Source organism: Hevea brasiliensis, chromosome 8 (genome assembly GCF_030052815.1).
Source record: "Hevea brasiliensis isolate MT/VB/25A 57/8 chromosome 8, ASM3005281v1, whole genome shotgun sequence".
Taxonomy (NCBI): domain Eukaryota; kingdom Viridiplantae; phylum Streptophyta; class Magnoliopsida; order Malpighiales; family Euphorbiaceae; genus Hevea; species Hevea brasiliensis.
The window spans coordinates 4,720,757-4,748,711 of record NC_079500.1 but is presented as its reverse complement, the minus strand read 5'-3'; the positions used below and the strand labels follow the sequence as shown (position 1 = coordinate 4,748,711).

Below are 27,955 nucleotides of genomic sequence, written 5' to 3'. Positions count from 1 at the left end.
GGCATTCTCAAGTACTTTATTCCAGTGCTATTAAACCTGGCTGCCCAAAGGTTGATCCGGTGAAGGGACCACGTGAACAGGTTAATGGTTCAATCAGATGGGGGGAATGTTGGTCTGAAACACTTGAAGATCAATAATGTTATTAGAACTTTTATCTGAATGTTCATATTAATGACAAAAATCTCACGGGCAATCAAGGTGACAGAAGTAGATTTGTAATGATTCGCACCAAAAATGAATCTGTAAAAACACTGGCGGGCTAAAAACAAACTCTATTCCTGAATGCTACAAATGCCTAAGTGAAAAAGGAACCATCGGCAACTAGTTCAGTAAATGTCGTGAAAACTATCCTTCACTAATTGCTTCCAGAATGTGCATTCCTGTTGCTGAAATTTTTGCAGGCGAGATCGAGGACTATGATCCAAAACCCTGTAGTTGCAATCTAGAAATTTGTTCTTGTGTACACTGAAGAAAGAAATAACCAGCCCCCAAGAAGCGTTACCACACCTATGAAATGGAAATGATGATTTTGTGTTTTTAACTTGATCTCACACCCTGCCTTGTCTTTATCATTCTTTTGAGCGTTGCAAGCCAGAAATTACACTCATCCCACTCGCTTGTCGTAAGAAGTACCTGTTAAATGGACAAAAAATAGAATTAGCAGCAGTTAGAGCCTATGATCTATTACAGGTTTACATATAAATATTGTCAGCATAAATGGCTTTCAGAATTTCATTACACATACCTGGATTTGCAGGGCTGTGCTAAAATCATTCTTATCTAATGCCTGACAGAGCTGAATAAGCTTGTCAGAAGCATTTTTTGATATATCACCGCTGTTGAGCTTCGCAAACAAGGCGCCAATTTTCCTTGAATTGTCTTCTATTTCGCGTTTTCGGGCTGGATTTGCACGTGAACCTCCCAAAGCCTCTGATGTCTCATTAAAAAGTCTTGTCAACGTTGTAATGACAGGTTTCTGATGAGCTGTAGCAGATTATGCCAAAACAAGTTAACTTATCAGAAAGCATCGCATTAAAAAACAAAGCTGCTATTACTACAAACATTACTAAAAAGGAAGTTTGGCCTCCCAAATTATTCATCTAGCATAACTAAATATTACAGTTTTGAATTCTTCAACAGCCAGTCATTCACAGCTGCAGACATATTGACAAATTCTTGACAAGCCTCAATGCATTTTATTTTGTATGTCTGAGCACCACTCAAAAAATGTAAATAACATACCCACAATGCTTTTATTTATTTATTTGTGTTAATAATTGCATCTTCCACATAACACTACAGTACTCATAGAGCAATCAATCACTAGAAGCATCAGACAGGCTCCAGTCTCTGAATGCCACTCATAACAAGCATCAAACTTCAGACTTGACTTAAATACTATCAGAATACAGCTCTGTACTACAAGTAAAACTTTTTCTAAAACTAGAAGTAGAATCAAAGATACTAAAGACAAAAAAAATGCACGGTGAATAAATTACTAATGACAACACATTTTAATCAACAAGAGAATTTTTTCAATACCAGGTACATTTGAAGTATCAACTGTCTGTACTGTAGGTGGTGGAGCAGCTGGTGCCGCTGCTGCTTGTACTGATGCTGACTGAGTAGGACTAGGAGGTTGCATTGAGCTCATTCCAGGTCTTTGAACAACCCCAGAATTTGTTACAGGCCTAAATCCCATGGGTGTTGCAGTGGGGGCCACAACCTGTGGTATTTTATGGCCAGGCACAGGGCCCACTTGAGATGTAATAGGACCTTGTGAACCAGCTGGAGGCTGTACAGGGTGATGAGCAGCATTAGCAGTCCCCTGAAACAAGCACACAGAATTCAGCAAATGAACTAAAAAAAAAAAGAAAAACTTGCTTGCAAAACTGAATTTGAAATTTTCCCTAGATGTGCATACAGGATATAACTGAGAGCCCAATGTGGGTTGCTGGTATTGCTCTGGATTTTTCAGAACAGGGACATTATTTGATGGAACAAAAGACCTCACACTCACAGCTTGTTGAGTGGCAGCAGAAGGTGGAGCAAAATTTGCCTACATGCAAAAACAGGGTGAAAAGTAATGTCATCTAATCATATTATTAAACAATATTTTCAACAACCGCATGATCTACAATACTGAGTGATACGCTAATGAACCCAATCAACATTCAAACTAGATCTTCATATGCAAAAAAATTGGATTTGGTCCTCTAAGATGATAATACTTTACCACATAATTTGTGAAGCAAAGACAGTACACTAAGCATTAAAAAAACTAAAAATATTTCAAACTGAGAAATAGAAAACCAAAATTGCACCTCTTATATAAGAGTACGCTTCCAATTAGCTATATTTTACATCAAGATGAACATAATAATAAAAAAAATACCTGAGGAACCTCAGGCACCTGAGATGGAATGAACATTCCCGGCTGTGGTGCAGGCTGATATGTGGCAGCCTGTGGTGCAGGCTGATATGTGGCAGCCTGTGGTGCAGGCTGATATGGAGTAGAAGCACCATATCCTCTTCCATATGAAGGACCAAGAGTTTGTTGATAATTTTCACTGTATGGACTGCTAGGAACGCTTTGAAGAACTTGTGATGGTGCCGTTTCCTAAGCAATAAAGCATCAAATTAAAGCAACGACTGTCATTCACACTGAGCATCATCATAATCCCACCGTAAGAAGAAATAAAATGTAATGTGTAGGAAAGCAGTAAAGTGTCGGAGAACCCACCGGATAATAGTGCTGGGAGGCGTCAGACACACCAAAACTAGATTGTTCAGGGTATAGTAACCCACCTTGCTGTTGAGAATTTTCAAAAGCCGTAGTCTTGGCATCTTTATCTGCATCATACATCAATCAAATTATAATTGATATTTATTTTGAATGCAAACTAAGGTTGGCCATAACATTGCTTCTACTATTAATGCCAGATTCATGTACAAAATACATCACATGCTTCAACATCTACCAAAAAATCAAACATTGTAGTACTTAGTCAGAATATGTTCACACCACATAAAGAAGGGAACCAAACCAAATGAAGAAGGAAACATCCTGAATTGCTTGACATTTAATATAACATAAAATATTCACCCATAAAATTGTTAACTACTGATTACTAAAAACATAAAAGAAGTGTTGGTATGGAGTACACACACACACACACACACACACACACACACAGAGAGAGAGAGAGAGAGAGAGAGAGAACAAATACACACAGAGCAAACCATTGATGATTGCAAAGTTTAATCATAATATGAAAATATTCACCAAAGAACATACCAGGTTCTGTGGAGAGGGCAATACGATCTCGTAAGATTATAAGTTCAGGGGACAATTCCTCAGACCCTAAAAGTTTGAGGTATTCCATTGCTGTTGTTAAAAGCCCCTGACTGGCTAAAATCTCAGCATATTTCTCAACAAGCTTGCACAAAGATGCACTGAATCGCTTCTGACCACTTGCCAAAGCAAGGACAATAGTCTTCTCCATTAAATCCTAAGAGGAAGGAAGATTTGCCGAGCTTCAATACAGAATCAAAATTACCTGAAGCAGACAACATGTCCAACTAATTGCTTAAACTTACCTGAAGAAGTTCAACATATGTTTTCCCTTCGCACTCAGTTGTCAAGTTCCTTGACCAAATTTCAACAGTTTTGTCTATATTTCCCGCACATATAAAACACAGAGTTGCAGCCAAAGTATTGCCAACAGTCATCAGCTTAGAAGCTAGTGAATTACATAGCAGACTCCATTCCTCATTCTGTGCGAACTGATCATCCATTATGATGAAAACATCACATACACTGTGCAAATGATATCTAGCAAATTTATTTTGTTTTAAAAAAAGCCTTTTCATTTTCCCATTTTTCCCCTTTATGTAAGGCACATGAGATCCATACCAATAACAACTGCAGCAAAAGGCTAAAATCATCTTGTGCCTACTACTTGCAAGAAAAAGATCTCTTAACATATCCTGACTATTGCTCACAAGTCAAAGTGCTAATGTTTCCAGACAATTATTTTCCAGAAAAGGATATCCGCAAGAAACAAAAATAGTTTTAGTTAAAAAAGTGCTGAAAATATCTCTAATAATTCCTGCAACCAAATGCATATACAGCCTATTTCGCATGCACTCATTTTTTTCTACCATTCAACTATCAGTTTATGATATTAACTAAAAAGGTATACAAGGAAGAAAATGGAATAAGAAGAAAGAACAAATCAACAATAGGTCAGTAATTACGCTAAAGGATATCATACGAGTCCAAAAACTTACTGTACATAGAAGAGCAAGTGTTTCTTTCCAGTATTTCAGGGACCTGGTGTTTACAAGACTCATGAGATCATTGTTCACCATTGCAGATACAATCTGAAAGTGGAAACAGTAAACTTAAAGTCGAATCCTTGAGTGAATCATGAAATGATATGATACTGATAACCATATGCATAAATGCATTTACATAAAATGAATAGCTTGGCTCCTTTAAAACATTTCCAAATAAAGAAGAAAAAAAATAATAAAACATAAGAAGTTTTAAAGATTAAGCCACCTTCAAGTAAGGTGAACGGCTCATCTTAAGGTATTGATCACGAGTATTCTCCCACAGGGAAGTACCACCAACATGAGCAATAACTAAAGCATCAGCGATTTTATTTGCAGTTATGCACTGTGCAACAGCACCCTTGTAGTCCCCAACAACCAAAGCACACTGAATACTATCATCAAATGACGGATCAGCACTCTCCTCCAGCACATCTGGTTCTTGTTTTATTTCTTCTGCATACGGAGCAGAATTCCCAGCTCCAATGTTATTGGTAGAAGTAAATTTAGGTGTATCAGCGGGGCTTGGGAGATTGTTAAAGAAATCTTCCCCATCATCTGCAGAGAAAACAGTGGCCTCTTTAACACTCTCATATCCCACTTTATCTGTAGTTGTATCATCAAGTCGAATGGAATCTATTTGTTGAGAGATATCATTCTGTACATCTTCTTTCCCTTCAACAGGTACACTGAAACCAAGGTGGGTAAGCATCTTCACCCTTGCTGTCCCATCTTCTTCAAACATAACCTTTAAGAAGCCCCAAGTTTCACGGTCATCCTCAGATCTGTTAATATAATTGACCAGACAGGTTGTGCAATAAGTCAATTTGCGACAAGAAGAAGAAAACAATTTCACTTGATCAAAAAGAGGGGAAAATCCATTTCTCAGAAAAGAAGCCATACTCAGACTGTTGAGACTTTTTCTCACATAATGCTTTTAGTGATGACTTCTCCCCATTTTGCATGGCGGCTTCAAATTCAGATGAACGGCTCACCAAACTGTGCTCTGTAACTAAGTCATGCAAAAGGACCTAGGATAAAATAGAAGAGGATATAATCAATCAAAGGAAAAAATTCGAAAATCAAGGAAAAAAAGTATACTCAAAAACTAAACACACCTCAGAAGCACTTGCAGCAGATGACCCAGGGTGAAATGATACAAGCTTTCCTCCAAAGCCAAAAGACACCCCAGCTGGACGTTTATACCATTTTGGAGCTCTTAGTGTGACTGCATAAAAAGAAAATCATATGAGAAAATATGTCCAAAAGTTAAAATTTCAAAATAGATGATATATACCAGAAAGCATTACAAAAATAACAATAAAAAGTATTTTAAAAATAAAAGGACAAGACATAAGACAATCTGCCAATGCATGTTAGAGAAGGAATAGGAAAAGTAATTTCACTATATTTCTGACTAGGACAGGACCTATTACAAAAATATTTTTTGGTGGGGCAACAACCCTGAAAATACAGATTTCCCATCCTTTCTTTCAATTCTAGCAAAATACAGTTGGGACGGGTTAATTCAAAACCCTCAAGTAAAATAAGAAGAGCCTTTCCATTATGCACTATCAAATACTAATCTGTTAGTCGTTTATTTGACAGTCACTAGAAAATTTTTTACACTTTCCAAGAGGAATCTATCATCAAGGTAGTTGGGAACTAAGGTTCCATTTGCTCAGGAGAAAATAACTCCAGTGAATAAAATATTTTCTGTAGAAAAAGCATTTTCCTTCCAAGAAGATTACCATATAAATTTTGGACAAAAAAAAATTATATGTTTTTAAATTTGGTTAATTTGCTTAAACAAATGAGAACAATACACCATAAAGATAAATTGAAGCGGTTGCCAATGACCTCCAACAGTGGAGGGTGGCTAGCTAGTAGCTACAACTGGTGGCTAGTAGACTCCTGAATGTGCCAATGTGGTTCTCTCAGGGTCTCCTATCCATTTTGCAATTTGTAGATTGGAAAAATAACTTAATTCCCTTTGACCAGAAAAAGGTTTTCCATTGACAAAATTTTCCCAGCTTATCAAACATTACTATGGACATCATCTTCCATGAAACAAAGAAAGCCAAAATAATTTTTTCCTCTAAGAATAAAACTATGACAATTAGCCAAAAAAAAAAAAAAGAGAAGAAAAGCTACCAGTTTCTATTAGTCCTAGATTGGTCAAAGTTTTGACCTAATCTTAGCAGCTCAACTCAACTTAACTCAACTAAACCTTTATCCCAAAAATTTGGGGTCGGCTATATGGATTTTCTTTCTTCACTCTAAACAATTTTATGTTAAGTCCTCGAAAATGTGTAATGCTTCTGAGTCATGTTGTACTACTCTCATCAAAGTCAGGTCTACCCCTACTTTTCTTTCTATCCTCTAACTTAATGTGCTCTACTTGTCTAACTGGAGCCACTATATGTCTACGCTTCATATGACTAAACCACCTCAATCTCCCTTTTCTCAACTTATCCTCAATTGACACCACTCCTACCTTTTCTCTAATACTCAGTATGACCACTCATCCACCTTAACATTCTCATCTCCGCAACTCTTATCTTAGATACATACGGATCCTTTAGTGCCCAATACTCACTACCATATAACATGGCAGGTTAAATGGCTGTACGGTAAAATTTTCCTTTCAACTTACTGGAAATTTTACGATCACATAAAACTCCTGTGACATGTCTCCACTTCAACCATCTGGCTTTAATCCTATGACTAACATCATCCTCACATCCCCCATCTACTTGAAGGATTGAGCCGAGATATTTAAAGTGATTACTTTAGGGCAGTACTACTCATTCTCTATCACCAGTTCGGCCTTCATAAAACTTGTAATGCATATATTCTGTCTTCGTTCTACTTAACTTAAAGCCCTTTAACTCTAAAGTGATTCTCCAAAGCTCTAGCTTTCTATTGACTTATTCTCGTGTCTCAACTATCAGAACTATATCATTCGCAAACATCAAGCACCAAGGGATACTCTCTTGTATATGTTTCGTCAATTTATTTAAAACTAATGTAAAAAAGTAAGGGCTTACAGCTGAACCTTGGTGTAATGCAACTGACCAATTACAAGCCGATGTCTTAAGCAACTTATAATAAAAGGTAAATAAACCCACAATGCTTCCAGACTAGACAACATTACCTGCTCCATAATCACTCTCCCCAGCACTGCAACCCTGAACAGTAAGATCCGCAATGGTATTAGTAAAATATTTGGAAAATCAGATTAGAATCATTATCAAGGTAGAAAAATCAACAGTAGAACCGTAAGCAAGTTATATTCACTCTCAAAATGCTTTCTGATTCTTCTTTAAATAAAAGGTATTCCAACAGACTTTATTTCATTACCATGCCAATTCTGTTCATCCCACTATAAAAACAGTTTCAGCCACTCACATATGATTGGTTTGGTTGCGGTTATAAGTTTGCTGCTGATTGAAAAGGAAGACAACTAAAACAAATTTATACCTCAATGTTGTAAATGCCTATCTTTCCATCAAAAGAAGATGCTGAGATAACTCCTGGTATCTTTGGATACCAGTGTACATCAAAGTTCCAGTTGGCACCAGCAGGCAATTCACGGACAATCTACACCAATTTTTGAAAAGAAAGTGTCAACAAAATGCAAGTACCATATACAACAAACACTCACAATAATAAAAGAAAGTAAAAAGTAAAAAAGTCTAGATAAAGTTCATAAAAAATCTCAGGACATCCAAAGAAAAGCAAATATCAATTAACTTCCCTACCTCTCCAGTTATAGTGTTCCAGCAAATAGTTCGATTATCTTTAGCACAGGTAAGCAAATAGGAACTGTCACTTGGACACCATGACATTGCAATTACACCTGTTTCAAGAAATAAGTAAAAAATATGAAACCAACAATCATAAGCATTCAATAAATTCTTATTATGATAAATGGTTTTCAAATCAAAGTACAAAAGCATTAAACATCCCATAAACACTATCGCAAAGAATTAAGAACAAATGGACAAAATGAGAGAGATATGAAGCCTGAAATCAAGAATATTTTATATAGACATCCCAAAAGACATATAAATCCAAGTCCTTAAACAAATACATACATAATAATCTAGAAACAGTGGATTACTATTGCCCTATTAATCCAGTGAGTGTATGCCATAGTTAAATGCATTGTGAAAATTATGGGCAAGCTGAAACTTCAATATATAAAAACATAAATAACATCTAGAAATTAGAGATAATGGATCATACAGCAACATACCTTTAGTGTGCCCCACAAACTCTTTCACAGGGGTCATTGTGTTTCGCATATCCCAAAGCTGCTTGCAAAGAGTTTTATGAATTAGAATATCTTTAAATAAATTAATTCCAACAAATATACAAAGTCATTACCCGCAAAGCTGGAGAGCTGTCATCATCAGACGCAATAATAAGCTGAGTGGCAACGTCAGGATGCCACTGTAAGACAGAACACCTCCTTCTAACTGAATCTTCAACACTATTAAATTACAGATACAGCATCAACTTGCATTGGAGCATAAACAAATTATATTATTGGAGTGTCATGCAGAGATGCCTAGACAATCAGTGAAATGTAGTAGGAAGCAACTTACGATATCACTGGTTTCTGCTTCTTTAAGTCCCACACAACTGCAAAATGCAAAAATATTCGGTGCTCCAATCTATATAATATAATGAAAAAATAAAATAAAATAAAATGTAAGCCCACTTTGCTTCCTCACCAGTTATTCCATTGAGGGATGTGGATGCCAATATATGTTGAACTTTGCTATTCCAAGAAACATAAGAAATTTCACCTTGTGCAGCAGCACCACTACCCTGCAAAAGATTCACCAGGTTTGGCATATAAAATAACAAAAATGATCATCTAGCAAAACCTCCAGGGTCCAAGAACAAAAGAAGAGGCTCTTGCAGATTGAACAAAAGGAAAAAAAAGAACAGAGAAAGAGGAAACAGGGGAAGGAAAGAAAGAAAGAAAGAAACAAGAACTAGGTCCAGTATAAAGAAAGAAAGAAACAAGAACTAGGTCCAGTATAAAGAAGCCTCTCAAAGCAAGTTAAGCAATACAACAAGCCACATGCAAAAGCAGTATGGTAATAAGATTTGTACAAAGTAAAATTGCAACAACACCTCGTATCACATCTCCACTACAATAACACAAACCCTTCTACCCAATCTCCACCACATCAAGAATAAGTCTCAGGCTCAACTAGGTGTTACACATCCATTTTAGACATGGAAAACAACATCCACTACTCCTATAGCAATTGTGCAATGCATAAAGGATAATTTAAAGATTCAATGTTGAGATTAAATATGCAACAGTCACACAAATTTTAACACCACCACATCCATCAAAAAGGATATGTGTAAGCATAAAAAAATATAGTCAACCAACATTCCAAGAAAATTTCTTCACTATGCCAAGCATTTTCTTCAAGATATCTCTTATATCACAAGCTTTCATCAAGCAGTCACGACAGGAACTTATTTGCAAATTGCAATCATGCTCCAATACATGCAAGTTCAAGATATAAAAGTAGTTGACATTTGCAAAAGCAATGTGGGTCCCACCAATAGCTCCAGTCACAATTTGTTGGATTTCAAAAATTATTATTTGTGTGACACAGCTGTTTACTTCTCCAAATTTGAGTGCCTAATCAACAAGATTTCTTCACTTCAAAATAACTGGCCATCATAAAAGCTACTACATTTCAACAAAAGAAAGATTACTAAGAAGCTTTGATAAGACTCTTGAGTTCTCCTTCCAAATCAAAACTGCAATGAGACCATATTCCCTACTTTTCCTTCCAAATTAAAACAGCAATATAAGCATATTCTATCTGCATCAAACCTCAAAAAATACTATAACTGAAGAGGCACAAAACAATAAAACCTTGTCCAACTCATTGGCACCCAACATAATTGGCTCCTGCTAATTTCAAAGATACCTTTCAATTGCATTGGCTAAGCCTCAAGTTAATCTTCTATTAGTGAAAAGTTTTTCCTGCTACTCTGTCCCCTCTAGTGATCCAAAAACCAGAAAATAGCCCTTTTCTGTTTTATTTCTAAAGCTTCCAGCAAGCAAATCCTTTGATTTCATACCAAAACCAACCCAAATCCTTCTCAGCTAATTTAACAGTGCTTTCCACAGTTCACAAAGTAAGGACTGAACAATCAACACCCCTCCCCCCAACATAAACTCAACTCAACTCAACTAAGCATTTATCCCAAAAATTTGGGGTCGGCTATATGGATTCGCTTTTTCCACTCTGAACGATTTTGGGTTAAATCCTCAGAAATGTATAATGCTTCTAAGTCATGCTGTACTACTCTCCTCCAAGTCAATTTAGGTCTACCCCTTTTTTTCTTTCTATCCTCTAGCCTAATGTGCTCTACTTGTCTAACTGGAGCCTCCGTATGTCTACGCTTCACATGACCAAACCACCTCAATCTCCCTTCTCTCAACTTATCTTCAATTGGCACCACTCCTACCTTTTCTCTAATACTTTCATTACGGACTTTATCTAGTCTAGTATGACCACTCATCCACCTTAACATTCTCATCTCTACAACTCTTATCTTAGATGCATACGACTCTTTCAGTGCCCAACACTCACTACCATATAGCATAGCCGGTCGTATGGCTGTACGGTAAAATTTTCCTTTTAATTTATTGGGAATCTTACGATCACATAAAACTCCCGTGGCACGTCTCCACTTCAACCATCCGGCTTTAATCCTATGACTAACATCCTCCTCACATCCCCCATCTACTTGAAGGACTGAGCCTAGATATTGAAAGTGATTACTTTGGGACAGTGCCACTCCATTCAAACTAACTCCTACCCTATCACCAGTTTGGCCTTCACTGAACTTGCAATGCATGTATTCTGTCTTCGTTCTACTTAACTTAAAACCCTTTGACTCTAGAGTACTTCTCTAAAGTTCTAACTTCCTATTGACTCCTTCTCGTGTCTCATCTATCAGAACAATATCATCCGCAAACATCATGCACCAAGGAATACTCTCTTGTATATGTTTCGTCAGTTTATCTAAAACTAATGTAAAAAGGTAAGGGCTTATGGCTGATCCTTGGTGTAATCCAATTGAGATCGGAAAATCTCTTGTGTCCCCTCCTTTGTCGCACAATAGTAGTTGCTCCTTCATACATATCTTTCAATACTTGTATGTACCTAATAGATACCCTCTTTTGTTCTAACGCATTCCATAAGACCTCTCTTGGAACACTATCATAAGCCTTCTCCAAATCAATAAAAACCATGTGTAGATCTTTCTTCCCATCTCTATATTTCTCCATCAAGCTTCTAATGAGAAAGATCGCTTCCATAGTTGAACGAGCAGGCATGAAACCAAATTGATTGAGAGAGATAGAAGTATCATGACGTAGTCGATGCTCCACAACTCTCTCCCACAACTTCATAGTATGGCTCATGAGTTTAATTCCCCTATAGTTTGAGCAACTCAGTATGTCTCCCTTATTTTTAAAAATAGGTACTAAAATACTCTTCCTCCATTCATCAGGCATTTTCTTTGAGTTTAGAATCTTATTAAATAATTTAGTTAACCATGCCACTCCCATATCTCCCAAATACTTCCACACTTCAATTGGTATTTCATCGGGTCCACAGGCTTTACCTACTTTCATTCTCTTAAGTGCTTCCTTTACTTCTAAAGATCTAATCCTTCTAGTATAATTTACATTCTTTTCTATTGTTCTATAATCTATATTCACGTTATTTCCATTTTGACTATTATTAAAGAGATCATTAAAATAATTTCTCCATCTTTCTTTAATGTCCTCATCTTTCACCAACACTTTTCCTTCTTTATCCTTAATGCACCTAACTTGATTGAGATCTTGACATTTCCTTTCTCTACTCCTTGCTAATCTATAAATATCTTTCTCCCCTTCTTTAGTTCCAAGTTTCTCATATAACTTTTCAAAGGCCTGTGCTCTTGCTTGGCTAACTGCCTTTTTTGCCTCTATCTTTGCTATCTTGTACTGTTCATATGCCTCATTATTATCACATTTAGGTAATTTCTTATACCATTCCCTTTTTCTCTTCACTGCCTTTTGTACTTCCTCATTCCACCACCATCTCTCTTTTGAAGGTGGTCCATGTCCTTTAGACTCCCCAAGTACTTTTCTAGCTACTTCTCTAATCTTTGATGCCATCTGTATCCACATATCATTGGCCTCCATATCTAGCTTCCATACTTGGACTCAAGAAGCTCATTTTTGAACTTCACTTGCTTTACTCCTTTGAACTCCCACCACTTTGTTCGAGCTACACTATTTCTTCTGACCTTACTTGAATTGTTCCTAAACTTGACATCCAAGACCACCAACCTATGTTGACTTGTTAAAGCCTCTCCTGGAATGACCTTGCAATCCTTGCATAGAGCTCTATTTGTCTTCCTGGTTAAGAGGAAGTCGATTTGGCTTCTATGTTGCCCACTTTTGAAAGTCACTAAATGTGACTCTCTTTTTATAAAGTAGGTATTTGCTAGTATTAGGTCGTATGCCATAGCAAAATCCAGGATGCTTTTTCCCTCCTCATTTCGACTGCCAAAACCAAAACCTCCATGAACATTCTCATAACCTTGCCTATCACTTCCTACATGTCCATTCAAATCTCCACCAATGAAAACATTCTCTTCATTCGGTATGCTTTGCATTAAATCATCCATATCTTCCCAAAACCTTTGTTTACTCTCACTGTCTAGTCCTATTTGTGGGGCATAAGCACTAACTATATTTATTGTTTCTCCGTCTAGTACTAGCTTTACTAGTATAATTCTATCTCCTACTCTTTTCACAGCTACTACTGCGTCTTTCAATGTCCTGTCTATGATTATACCCACTCCGTTCTTATTTCTCTCCTTTCCGGTAAACCACAATTCCTCCCCCCAACATACAGGAAAAAAAAAAAAAGGAGAGAAAACAGCCTTAAGCCATCCACATTGATTCCAATAGCAGTAACCAAAGAGTTATTTTGCCCCTCATGTAGTCAACATTGAAGACATGCCACTGGAATTCTCAAATGGATTGGTCTCAGGTACTTGCGCAGAAACACCTTATGTTTATGTAGCTATGAAGTTTACATCACAAAGTGTTTCTTTTCAATGGTAAGACTTGGATTCAAGAAATATCTCAATTTCGGAAAATATATTTATGCTCAAATAAAAGTTTTAAGCAATTAAAAGCTTCAAACTCAGAGTACCTTTAGAGGAGGGAAATGAGAAGGCTCTGAAGGTGCAGCCAAATCCCAGATGCAAATTTCACCATCATCAGCACCAGATGCAAGTAGGTTAGGGGTAAAGGTATTAAATTCAAGACCACGAACCTGAAATAGAGAGACAAGGCGCAAGCAAGCCAAGCAACCATCATATGCCAAAGATATGATTGAGCCAATCACTAATAATGAAGTTTATTACAAAAGAAGGAACTTACAGGCCCTTTATGATTTGATAGATGTCCAACAAGAGCGCTTTCACTAGTCTCCGAACTGGGAAAAAAAATTACAAATTGACAAGAATAAGATTTCGTTTACCAAAGGGAAGAACTTACATCCATATCTTCTGTTCTGAAAAAAGACAACTAAACAATGCAGAGGATATTAAGTCTTTATATTTTTCAATGGCTTTAAAGAAACAAAGAACTTTTTAAGCCAAATAAATGAACAGACAGGTGAAATGAAGGCATCATTGCCAATGTCCTATAGTACCAAGCTTAGTTCAACAAACACACAAAAATGCCAAGAAAATAGCAACTACCACCAAAGAAAATTAAAAAAACACACAAGATAATAAAGCACAAAATTATATTTTATAAGCAGTGTGATTATCAAAAAAAAAAAAAGTAACCTTTATATCATGAATTAAAAAAGACCATCCTCATCTCCTCCTTGTGCAACTTATTGGATTTAAGATTATCAATTTCTCATTCCTCTTCATTTGCCACCTCTAACTTAGTCACTTCTTCATCCATAATTTCTAACAGAGTGCCCAATTTACTTGCATATGATGCTTCTCAAGACAGTCAAGTTTATTGGGAAGAAGAGAGGCAACTTTCATTAGTATTACAGTACCAAATAAAATTGGAATGTTCACAATTTAAGAGTTTATAGTATATAATTGTACTTTATTAATGCAGGTGGTGGTATCATTCAAAGCTCAAAAGCAAATCATAGAGGCATACAACAAAAAATCCAATGATAGATCAAAACCAACAAATAAAGAGAGAACTACAGAGAATCCCCTGGGCTTCTAATGCACATGCCAAGGATCCCCTAAAAGGCCTCGGGGATGGGGCCCAACCTTAGCATTAGAAAGGTACATGACCTAGGGCTTGAATATGCTTGGAATATTTGACAACTATTATCCAAGTCACATAAAGATAATGGCCTCCTTTAGAACAAATCATTTGTAAGAAAAGAATTCAATTGAATTCTCAAAAAACCATGCTTGATTTCTACTTCTTTTAAAAGGTAAACTTTGTAAGTTAAAAAATAATGAAATTTTTTCATTCCAAACATGAGAATTGACTAAAAAGAAATCAATTGAATTAAATTCTTATAAAATTCTCCATTACAAACAAAGGGAATAGAAAATATTTTGCCTAGAGAAGACCCCCAATCCAATTAAATCATAATTTCCAATGTCCAACCACCACCTGTCTAGCAACCCATTAACCATCTAAATTCCAAAATCTTCTCATTCCTCTATCCCCCAATTCCCTCAAAACAGCAAACACAATCAAACACAACTAAGAGTAAAATCATTTCAAAGAGAGACAATAAAGGATAGAAAGATGAAAGTTTAAGAAGTTCATCAACAATTTGAATCGAATCTGACAAAAAACTTCACTAATCACCATGCAAATGGCTAGGCATGGACCACATAAAATTCTACTCTTTGTCCACATTTAACAAACTATCTAAACCTCATTCAATTTTTCCCATCGACCATCCAGATATTTTTTTTCCAATTAATTGTTAGATTCTGATACAGCACCAAATAAACTCAACTCAAATTTATGAGAACAAAATGAATGCTTATCCAAATTGAACCGCACCATAGTTCAATTCCATGTGGTTGGCATTTATCCAGCCATGCATCGACCATTAAATAAGATTAGGGTGCAACTCCATACTTTTTTCTCCTTCCCCGCAATTCAAAACAAATAAACAGAAAAACTCAACTCAAACTTCAGAAGCAACTAAATTTATAATTACATAAAATGGGGGAAAAAGGATTGGAGACAATAGCCTTTCATAGACCATAAAACGCCTGAATTATTTCCATTTTCAATTCCACATGCTTGATATTCAAATTTGACAACCTACTAGTTGAATTGAAATGAAATGAAATCATTCCAATTTATAGAGTCTTGAGGCGTCAATACTCAGACTTTAAATTCAGACAGTAACGAAAAGATGTCACCATCAACGCGTTCAATTTCAATTCAGTTAAAAGCGACAGAAACCTAATGCTAACTTGGTGATTTAGCCTGGACCAGATCTCAAAGTAATCCCTAAACAACTATCCAACACCCCAAAATTCTCTCATGTACAGGCAATTTCAAGGCCAATTCAACTCAAACGGCAATTCAGTAGTAATCACATTCAAATCACGAAAATGAAACACATGTCCTAAGTAAAGGTTAGCTTCGAATTACCGAATCAGCTTCAGAGGATTCCAAATATCGATACTACCGTCAACAAGCCCACCCGCAATGAGTCCAAGAGAATACTGGTCAGACCCGGATCCATTTCTACCCCAAGCGAGACGGTTAAATCTCTCGGAGCTTTGAAACTCGCCAACCAAAGGAAGATCACGATCATCCGATTGGAAATCAAGCTTGAAGATCTCGAGACTAGCGGACGAGCTGAAGGATAGATCCACAGCTCCTGCCATTGTCCCTGCTGCCATATACGGTGCATCCGGCGCCAGCGCCACGGACGCCGATCTATTCACCGATTTTATACACGCCATAGTAATAAAACCGAAAAAACAAAACAAGGGAAAAAAATCAAAATCTACCTCCCTATCAAACCTATGTATAAAAGGAGGAAATGCCAATTCAAGTATAAAAATTGAGAGAGAAAGTGGATCTGAGATTGAGAAGTTTGAGAATTGAATAAATGAGAGATAAAACTAGGGCTTGATCTGATGAGAGACTTTGACACTATGCTCTCTCTATCTCTCTCTCTCTCTCGGTCTGGCTCTGGTTCTGCGTGAGAGATGATAATAAAGCGAAATTTTTCTTTTTTTATTTTTGCATTTCGTGGGGTTTTTAGTTTCAGAGTCTCAGCTTTAACTCGGACTATGTGGATTATTGGCTATGATTGTCTACGGCAAACAAGTTGATGCTCTCGCTTTTAACTTGCGCGTAAGAGGTTTAAGGGTCATAGTGTCGGTTTTGTACTTGTTATGATGGCGTGTGGAGAGGGGAATTACGTAGTTGTAGTCCCAGAGGATCAAGTTACGTGAGAAACAATTCGTTGCTCGTCATGTTTCCAATAGGATATTGACAAGTTTCAGTCAAAATTTTCAATTTTTTCTCTATAAATTTTATAATTTAAAAAATTTAATTACTAAAATTTATATTAGAAAAGACTGTTTTATTTATAAAATTTAAATTAAAAAATTATTTTATTTATAATATAAAAATTTTGAATTAAATTATTTTAATTAAAAATATATAATTAAAGACATTTTAATAATTTTTATTATAATTAACAATTAATTACGCGAAAAACTTGAAAGAAAACTTAAATTATAAAAAATTAAATTATTTTAATTTAAAAATATAAAAATCAAATTATAAATTTTCTAAAAACTCAAAAAATAAGTGGTAATTTATCATTTTTAAAACATGGTCACAGTTTCGTTTGTGGGTGAGCATTCGATTCAAATCGAATCAAACTGAATTAAATTATTAAAATTAAATTACTATATTTTAAAATCGAACAGAAATAAATAAAAAGTCGAATTGAATCAAATCACTTTATTTCGATTCGATTCGGTTCAAATCAAATAGTTTTAAATTTTACTTATTTTTTTAATTTAAACTTAATTTTTAAATTACTTTAATTAATTTTAACCTTAGTTTGAACCTAATGACCATTAATCAATGAAATTAATCAGTTTATATATATATATAATTACATATAATTCATAAATTCCTCATAAAAATAAATTAATTTAAAAATAAAAAATATTATTCGATTCTATTCAGATCAAATTATTTTTTTTTTCTTTAAAATTGAATCGAGTCAAAATAATTAAAATTTTTAAAATTTAAAATAAAATCAAATTAAATTATATTAAAAATCAAATTAAATTATCAAATTAAGACAATTCTAATCATTTTTTTAATTAAAACTAAATAGTGCTCACCCACTACCCTTTATTGAGCTTTAGTTCAATGCATGATGAAATGGGCTTGATGGAAGCCTGAACTCTTTTTCAAGCCCAAATGTATGAATGGGCCACATATCGATAGTACATATAGGTCAAATACGCCCACAATTAAGCGCCTATTTAATAGTGTACTTGGAGATTGAAATTTTTTTCAATAAAAATATTATTTTAAATATTATTAAAAAAAAATAATTTTATTATTTTTATAATTAAAATTTATTAAATTTAATTTAAAATTATTTTTAATATATTTTAATTAATATATTTTAAAAAGTAATTTTTTTAATAATAATTTTAAGAAAAATATTAAATAACCCTAAACACATGATTAAATTGATTATCAATAGTTAAACATTTATTTAATAAAGGAAAAATTATATATAATAGTCAAATACCTAAATTTTAATTTATAATATAAAATTTTTAATTTTTAATTAAATTAAATAATATAAATTTTTTTATGACCATATTAAAATTTATATTTTCTTTTTATTAATTAAAACTTATAAAAAATTAATTCTATTTCTTATTTATCAGTTCTAACAATAGCATAAATTAATATTTAAATAATTTAAAATTTATTTATTTAAAATTATTAATTTGTAAAAATATAATTTTTTTAAATTTAATAACTATTTACCAAAAGTAAATATTAAAATTTAGACACTTGTTACAAATATCATTTACATAATTTACCTATTTAATATGTTAAAAAGAATTTATTTAATAATTAAATATTTATTTTATAATAATAATTTCTCTGAAATTTCATATAAAATCTTAATTAACTAAAATGGCAAACCAATCATGTAGAAGACTTTGGTTTTGGGAGTTGATCAACAGGGGGATTATGCTTGTCTACGGGAGCCTTTATTGTACCGAGAGAAGCAGCAGGAACAAGCTTGAGATTCTCAACAGCTGCAAATCTCGATCATGAACCCATCTGGATCATTGAAAAATACTTGATCTATTTTTGTTCCGCTTTCGTCTTCTACTGTTTTCTTCACGTACTTCACATTCATCTCCTTCAATCTTCTCTTCATTGCTTCCATGTCTTCACGCTATACAACATAACAACATATAATTATATATCCATCATCAACATATCAAATTGAACATGATATATCAAACCTGGAAAGAGATATGGTTGTCCATGGGATCCAAGTTGTGGTGAGCATCAGGCAACCTATCTTCATCTTTGGCTTGGATGGTGTGTGTAACATCCCGAATTTTTAAATAATTATATATATATATATATATATTATTCTAATACTGATATTGTAGACTTCGCGTATGTATTTTCATTTTGTGAAAATTCGATCGTCGCTCGGATCTGTAATTTCGAGTCGAGTAGATAAGTTGCTGAAACTATTTCAGAACCGGATCAAAATTATAGGTTATCCCACCGTTTTCAGATGTTCTGGACGTGTTCCAGTTATCATATTTGATATAGGTAAACTCGAACTCTACATTACTCAATTTTTGCCTTGTACTAGGTTAGAATAAAATTTATAAAATATTTGTAGATGATAAGAAAATTATGATTCCTATTGCAATAGCCTTATAATATTGTTAAGGACCGTGGGCCAGGTTTATGGAATTTTTAAAGTTAGTTTGGATAGTTTTTTAAAAATATTAGTTTTAAAGTCTTATAATTGAGTTGTCTGATGTTGTGATTGTTACTTGGTTTGGAGGGCCCAGGAGGGACCATATAATGATGATGAGATATAGGTTGAGTTTAGAAATGTTATTTGAACCATTTTGCAGGTTGGGTAGGTCATAGGTATAAGGGAGACTCTGCCGGATTTTCAGCACAACTTAAGATGTCTTTGGTGTTTTCTAAACTTGTATTGAGTCAAGTATATTAAATAATTACAATGAAATTGTCAGGTAAGCCGGGACAGCCTTCCTCCTCCGCCCAGCCGTCCCAGTGACCTCGATTCAAGTTTGTGAGTAAAATATTAAATTTTAATTATAATTTCGATATTATTATATGTTCAAGCATACCCATGCATCACTTATAAATATGTATCTATGTAGTTAAACACTAGACACGTTTTATATTGCATTCATAATTGTTAAAGTGCCATGGATGTTATTTGTGGTAATTTGAAGCAGTGTGTGTGCGTGGCGTGCGTGTGGTATGGTATTGGATATGGACAGGACAGGTAGAGATGGCTTGAGAGACACTCACTGGGACCCGGTCCTTCGAGGTAGACACTGCTTGAGAGACACTCGCTGGCAGAGGTTGGATTAAGAGGGCTGTATAGGGGATCAACTCCCATGTATGTATTGCTTGACAGTGTTGGTTGGGTGTGTGAGTGCTCCAAATTGCCTTTTTACTGTTATGATGTAAAAATTATGACGATGTTACATTTCACTCTAAAGGGTGCATTAACTTTAGATAGTTATAGAGATTATAATTAAAATTGATATTTTACTTTCTGAGTTGAACGCTCACTCCTGTTCATCTATTTTTCTAAGCTACAGGAGAATTATTTGTTGTGGCTAACTTACTCTTCTTCTTCACGTGTCCATTAATAGTATTTAATATATTTTGTATAATTGAGTTAAATTTTAGACTCCGCATGTGTTAGAAGCACTTATTTTTATTTTGGGCCTGTATTATAAAAGTTATGTTAGACCTGTAAAATTATTAACTGTATGCATGATGAGATTGGATGAGAGAGCTGAGCTCCTATCTGAGTTATGACATTTTGATTATGTGGAGGATGAGCTGAGCTCCACAATTTATTATATATTGTGTTTACAGGTCGGGCGAGTCAAAAACTCCCCGTTGAATGATTCATTTTATGGTCGGACTCTATCCAGTTGAATTCTTGAAATTAGGCCCAAATGGGCCTTAGAGTTGGGTTGAGGAATAGTTAAGCTTACTATGGGCCTCGAGGGCTTTAGGCTGGCCTAGGTCCTAGTGCCGGTTCGATCCATAGGTTAGGTCGTGACAAAAGTGGTATCAGAGCTTAGGCATTAGATTCATGGGAAAGTGTGCACCTAGAGTTGTCACATGCAGAGTATAGGATTCTGTTTCGTCTTTTTCTGTAATTCTTCGTTTCTAGATTTTGCGTTATTCCTCAGTTAATATAAGAGTGCTTCAGTTTAGCACCTTAGTTTTGTGAAGTAAATAGAAGTGTGAAATAGAGTTAGCAGACATGTTGAGGTCTACCATGGAAATACGTTCTCCAAGAAACACTATATTCTATCAGTATGGGTTTAAGTGTTGTGCCTATCTGGTGCTAGGCATGAGTACATAAATGTGAGTTTTGATAGTATAATTGCACTAGATAAGGGTGAGGATACCACTGCTGGCAATCATTAGTAGATAACCCAGTCAGAGTAAGTTTATGATAATAAGTAGATTCAAGAGAGATAAGAGATTAGAAGACCTAGTCTGTTAGGACGTATCGTAGTAACTATACAATATTCTCGATGTATGTTCTGTAAGCTGCAGATTACAGTACTGACATGAGATTATTGTGTAGAGCTGCGTGCATCCCCGTGGTGCTCCATAATGAGGGTGTTTGCGGATGGCCTCTGTTTTGGTACAATTATGCCAAAACAGAGTTCTATATGTGCAGAGGAGTTGGGAACTCCTGGTTAGGGATATAGAGCTAGAATATCGAAAGGTCACAGTTGGGTGGTAACTAGAGTCAGTAACTCGGTTACCCTAGCATGAGCTCGAGTTACATCAAGAGTTGCCATCAGACCAGAGGTTGTGGATTAGTTACAAAGTAAAGGTGACATCTATAGAGTGAGACCATCTGATCTTTGGTATGGAATTTTGGATGGTTTTTGCAGTATGACAGACGTTTTGCTTAGAGCTTAGTGAGAATAGTATTCCTTATGTGTATTAGCAAGGTGTAAAGTACAACCCTACTACCTAGGGAAGGTCGAAACTATGAATTGATGATTTACAGAGCCATGATATGATAAGAGAGTCATTAATTTGACATGATTTTGGTAAGGTGGTAAATGTAGTACCTTTGTTGCAATAAGTTAGGGTATAGTCCTATCTTTTCAGAAAGGATCGAAGGTTATTATTGATAATGATGACTTATGGAGTAGTGTCCCAGATGGGATTGTAGCGTGAGATAGAGAGTTATTAGCTCATGTGTTCTGGAGAGAGTACAAGTTCCATGTAGGAATTATAAGATGTAAGATCAAGATGTATGTAAGCCTTTAAATTGAATGACGGGTTTGGGTACCTAGTATTTTAAGTTTCAGCTAATTAAATGGATATGAAAAATTAGAGTTACTACAGATCCTCTCCCTAAGATAGTAGGGGGTAGTATGTAGTCCAAAAGGGTAAGAATAGAGATCACACAGGAAAAGTATAACTGCTATTCCCTAAGTTCATCCTTAGCTTCTTAATGCTTAAGACTAAAGTATACTCTAAATAAAGTAAAAGAAAAAGGACAAAAGTTAGCATCAATAAATCATAGAATATGTATATATATATAGATGGAGTACGGTTCAAATGCAGTAGGAGAGATAGCCTGAATGCCAGTAGAAGTTTAGCTAGGGTAGTTAGAGGATCAATTCTGAGTAACGTTGAGGTATAGATGACGTGGTAGGGATAGTGGAAAGGTATAAGTTTCTGATATGATAATCAGGTTCAAAAAGAAAATAGAGCTAAAGGATGGAAGAGTGAAAGTTCGGATTTGGGTAAGATAAAAAGAGTTGGCTAAAGAATAAACTGGAAAAACATATTAGGATAAGATTAGGAAGAATAGAGTCAAAATACCGAGGAGGTGAATGTGGTTCTAGGAAGGGTAAACGAGATAAAAAAAAAAAAGGATAGAGAGCATAGAAAAAGATAGCATTTGGAAGAACATTGTTAAGTTATGGAACCCAAAAGTATAGGACTTAGAGCAGGTCATAATTGATGTAGTGTTAGGAGCCTGAGCCTAGAGCTTAGAGTTGCAGGATCTGGATTAGACCTTATCTGTTTTCTACCCCCAAGGTAGGATAATGGGGCAATGACATAAGAACCCTTTTGGTTGTTGACGGTATAATGGAAATTAGGTGAGGTGTGAGACCAAAGTAGGTGGTAACTGTTGAGCGTGCTGTGGTAACTTGAATTGTATTGTCAGATAAAGAAGCAAGATCAGTAGGAGTAAGTTGGATAAAAGTCAACATAAGGGATATAAATATGCAAGATGAGGGATAATGTCACAGAGGCTTGATATTAAAATTTAGAGTGGTGAGACCTATAGTCAAAAATTGGAGTTAGACATATATTTTCATTGTGATCGATAAAATAATTATGTAAAAAAAAAAGAGTAATAATAAATAAATAAATAAATAATAGTATGATAATATGTAGCGAAACGCTAATAACAGTCAGAATAGGACAAGATAGGTATAGGTGTAATTATAAGATTTTGAGAAGTACATGGATTAGAAGAGTGACTGTTGGTAAGATTGGAGAAGATCTGAAAGAATATGTGAATGTTTTTATCTTCTAGAATATAACTAAGTATAAGGAGCATTGGACAAATAATTATAAGTATGGAAGATAAATGGAGAGTAAAAAGGAAATAGTAAATTCTAAGATGATATGTCAGGCAGGACAACAGTATAACAAATAGTAGATATAACTGATATCTTGTAATAACGCACAATAATTACAAAGAAATAATAAAACTAAAAAGGGAGACTAAGGGGTATGAGCTAAATCTTATTTATCAAACAATGGTATACCATAAATGGTGGGAGAACATTTCTCCTTCTTTTCAAATTGGCTCGTGTTTCGATTATAGGAGATTATGTTAAGAAGAGAGGTCGTGTCAAAGTGACCCAATTAATTGAAAATCTGATGGGCGTTAGTACATATCCAATCTTTTGAGGCAAAAATGACGATAATGGTGTACCTAATGTTAAGTATAAAAGAACGATCAGAGAGGTGATAAGAGTTCAATCGAGCAAGTTACTAGGGCTTACAACCCTTTTGAACTATAAGCTGGAGGAAGTGCTATTTGCTATTGAGTTACAGCGAATGAAATTGTTGCTAATGGGAAAAGTTAAGGTTGAAGTCTTTTTATGGGCAGTATATGTGATTATATTAAAGAAAATGAACACATGAAGTAACTTATTCAGAATTAAGGCACGGCACATATTTTCCACAGCCGTGTTAGTTCAAATGGAACTTATAATTTCTTGGGCTCCTATCCATCCAGGATGAGCAATTTCCTACTAAGACTGGTAGGGAATGATAATGTTCTGATAGGTAAGTTGGGAAAGGGGATACAAAAAGAATTTTCTATGGTTAATTACAAGTGTTACGTTATGTGAAGAATGTGCTGGTAGGAGTAAATCGTAAAGTTATAATTCTCAAAATAATGGAACTAGTAATCAAGATAAGACTAAGAAATAAAAAAAAAAAAAAAGAAGTTAAAGTGGATGATGGGATGGACATCCTTGAAGAAAAAGGTGTAAGGGTGAGATAGGACTAAGATTAAGGAATAAGTATAGCATGTTGAAAAGATATCAACGATAGCAGAAATAGGAAAAGAAAGTGGATAAGATCCAAAGGACAGGAAGAAAGCTCGATAGAGCTAGTTATAATGATGAGGATAAGAAGGAATAGGTATGCTAGGAACACACTAAGAGATGTTTGAAACAAGTTATTATGAGATGATAGATTAAAGGAGTAGTAGAGCCTCGATCTAAGTGCCAATGTATCAGATGTAGGCCACATACTAAGAAGCTTTAGGAAGAAGTCTAGATATTTCCATTCTAGAGAATGAGTGGAAAACGATAAAGTTGCATTAACTGGGTTGTCAGGGAATACAAATACATTTGTCCTATAAGAGAAGAGACCCAGTTCACTTTCCAATATTGATAAATGGTGTAGGGTACGCTTGACACTTGGATGGAGCTCTACATAAATAGTTACATAAGATGGACAGGAGCTGGTCTAAGGACCTTAGTAATGACACAAAAGAGATTGAAATTTTGAAGTATCATGGGAGTGAGAAGATTTATAGGTATTGACCATTGAGGTCATAGGACAAGTAAAGGTTTCGAACGAGATGTATATGATAAGTGCTACAGGAAAGCATTTCATAGGATACTATAAGGTAAGGAACATAAGTCATGTTTTTGGGGAACAGAGATTATTTAAACAAAGGAATGAGGACTGAAGTCACCAAGAGATACGTTAGGGCGTAATAAAAGTGAGGTAAGAACCAAAGTTGATTAAAGTTATCAGATATCAAGTCGAGAGTAGTGGAGTTATAATGAGTACTAGAGATGACCAAAAAAAAAAAAAAAGAGTGGTAAACGAGTAGTCAAATGTGATGGTTTAGACTAAGAAAGGGGATGGTAGCTAGCATACTATGACATGGACAAATAAACATAAAAATTTTTAACCATCCATGCAGATCCAAGGTGGAAAGATGTAAATTTTGCAATGGGTGACCGTATTCTTGAAGGTTTCTCCTATGAAAAGGGTTATGAGATTTGAAAAGAAAAGGCAAATTGGCACTCCGTTATATAGGATCTTTTAAGATCATGGACAGAGTGGGAGCAGTTGCCTATCAGTTAGAGTTGCCACCAAACCTTTCTCATGTCCACCTAGTATTCCATATTTTCATGCTTAGAAAGTATGTTCTCGATCCTTCTCATGTGCTGCGAGCAGACACAGTGGAGTTAAATGAGAATTTGATATTTGAGGAGCAACTAGTAGCCATAGTAGACTATCAGAAGAAACAACTTTGGTCAAGGCAAATCCCTATGGTTAGTCCCGTGGAGGAGTTAATCTATGGAGGAATGCACTTGGAAGTTAGAGCGGGATATGCGCAGCAAGTACTCATAAGTTTGATATACAACTATGTATCATTGTTCTGCCGTGTGTAAAATTCGAGGACGAATTTTCTATAAGGGGGAAGAATGTAACATTCTTAATTTTTAAATAATTATTATTATTATATATATATATATTTTATTCTAACCCTGGTATTGTGAATTTCGCGTATGTACTTTCATTTCATGAAAATTCGATCATCGCCCGGATCTGTAATTTCGGGCCAAGCAGATAAGCTGCTGGAACCATTTTAGAACCGGGTCAAGATTATAGGCTACCCCACCGTTTTCATACTTTTTGGATGCGTTATAGTTGTCAGATTTGATATAGGTAAACTCGAACTCTATATTACTCAATTTTTACCTTGTATTGGGTTAGAATAAAATTTATAAAATATTCGTGGATGATAAGAAAATTATGATTCCTATTGCAATAGCCTTATAATATTGTTAAGGACCGCGGGGCAGGTTTATAGAATTTTTAAAGTTAGTTTGGATAGTTTTTAAAAAATATTAGTTTTAAAGTCTTATAATTGAGTTGTCTGATGTTGTAATTGTTGCTTGGTTTGGAGGGCCCAGGAGGGGCCATATAACGATGATAAGATATGGGTTGAGTTTAGAAGTGTTATTTGAACCATTTTGCAGGTTGGGCAGGTCATAGGTATAGGGAAGACTCTGCTAGATTTTCAGCACAACTTAAGATGTCTTTAGTGTTTTCTAAACTTGTATTGAGTCAAATATATTAAATAATTGCAATGAAATTGTCAGGTGAGCCAGGACAGCCTTCCTCCTCCGCCCAGCCGCCCCAGTGACCTCGGTTCAAGTTTGTAAGTAAAATATTAATTTTAATTGTAATTTCGATAATATTATATGTTTAAGCATGCCCATGCATCACTTATAAATATGTATCTATGTAGTTAAACACTAGGCACGTTTTATATTGTATTCATAATTGTTGAAGTGCCATGGATGTTATTTGTGGTAATTTGAAGCAGTGTGTGTGTGTGGCGTGCGTGTGGTATGGTATTGGATATGGACAGGACGGGTAGACACGGCTTGAGAGACCCTCGCTGGGAGCCGGTCCTTCGAGGTAGACACTGCTTGAGAGACACTCGCTGAGATCCTGCATTTGATTTATTAAGCGAAAGTTCGGCTTGAGAGACACTCGATGGCAGAGGTTGGATTAAGAGTGTTGTATAGGGGATCAGCTCCCATATATGTATTGCTTGACAGTATTGGGTGTGTGAGTACTCCAAATTGCCTTTTTGCTGTTATGATGTAAAAATTATGACGATGTTGCATTTCACTACACAGGGTGCATTAACTTTAGATAGTTATAGAGATTATGATTAAAATTGGTATTTTACTCTCTCAGTTGAACGCTCACTCTTGTTCATATATTTTTTCAGGCTATAGGAGGATTATTTGTTGTGGCTAACTTGTTCTTTTTCTTCACATGTTCATTAATAGTATTTAATGTATTTTATACAATTGAGTTAAATTTTAGACTCCGTATGTGTTAGAAGCACTTATTTTTATTTTGGGCCTGTATTATAAAAGTTATGTTAGACCTGTAAAATTATTAACTGTATGCATGATGGAATTGGATGAGAGAGCTAAGCTCCTATTTGAGTTATGACATTTCAATTATATGGAGGGTGAGTTGAGCTCCCCAATTTATTATATATTGTGTTTACAAGTCGGGCGAGTCAAAAACTCCCCGTTGAATGGTCCATTTTATGATCCAACTTTGTCTGTTTAAATTCTAGAAATTGGGCATAAATAGGCCTTAGAATTGGGTTGAGGAATAGTTAGGTTTACTACGGACCTAGGGAGCTTTAGGCTGACCCAGGTCCTAGTGCCGGTCCAGCTCACGTTTGGGTCGTGACAATGTGAATCCCAACACCATATAGTTGAACAACCAAGCGCCATCAAAATCAAAAGCTAGTGGCCTCTCAGTAAGCACCATCCCAAGAACCTTTGTGTAGAAATCTATGGACTCTTTCACGTTCCTGCAAAGTCTCGACACATGATTCAATGCAATTAAAGGAGGCTCCTGCTGCTGCTGTGGGTGGTGGCTGTACTCTTTCCCTTCTTCATTCTTCTCATTGCTCTTCTTCTTCACTTGCTCTTTTCCATCCTCCCTCTTCTCTTGTTTGTTTTCCATTATGGGCTATGGGCTAGAAGGGTGGAATGGAAGGAGAGTTTGTGCTTTAAAGGCTTGTACAGCTGTGGATGCCGACACGTGTGGGAGAGTTTATGCGTGGGTTTCTACTGACGAGACGTCTGCATTTTGAGCCGATTCGCAATTTTTTTTTTA

At 35.3% G+C, this 27,955-nt stretch overlaps 1 protein-coding gene and 1 pseudogene across 1 annotated transcript; both read right to left on the bottom strand.

Moving 5' to 3' along the window:
- Positions 1-109: 109 nt before the first annotated feature.
- LOC110667984 (protein transport protein SEC31 homolog B) lies at positions 110-16,730 on the bottom strand. The gene is made up of 22 exons (XM_021828999.2): positions 16,064-16,730; positions 13,838-13,892; positions 13,608-13,730; positions 9,081-9,177; positions 8,952-8,988; positions 8,731-8,836; positions 8,600-8,657; positions 8,103-8,200; positions 7,822-7,941; positions 7,496-7,529; positions 5,457-5,566; positions 5,242-5,369; positions 4,568-5,123; positions 4,294-4,386; positions 3,601-3,786; positions 3,299-3,512; positions 2,744-2,853; positions 2,396-2,620; positions 1,925-2,059; positions 1,543-1,828; positions 746-984; positions 110-633 (listed from the first exon to the last, which is right to left on the bottom strand). The coding sequence occupies exons 1-22, from the start codon at positions 16,378-16,380 to the stop codon at positions 538-540; spliced, it is 3,423 nt and encodes a 1,140-aa protein (XP_021684691.2). The 5' UTR covers positions 16,381-16,730; the 3' UTR covers positions 110-537.
- A 1,886-nt stretch (positions 16,731-18,616) lies between these two features.
- On the bottom strand, positions 18,617-27,802 carry LOC110668011 (glyoxylase I 4-like; annotated as a pseudogene).
- Between the last annotated feature and the right edge of the window lie 153 nt (positions 27,803-27,955).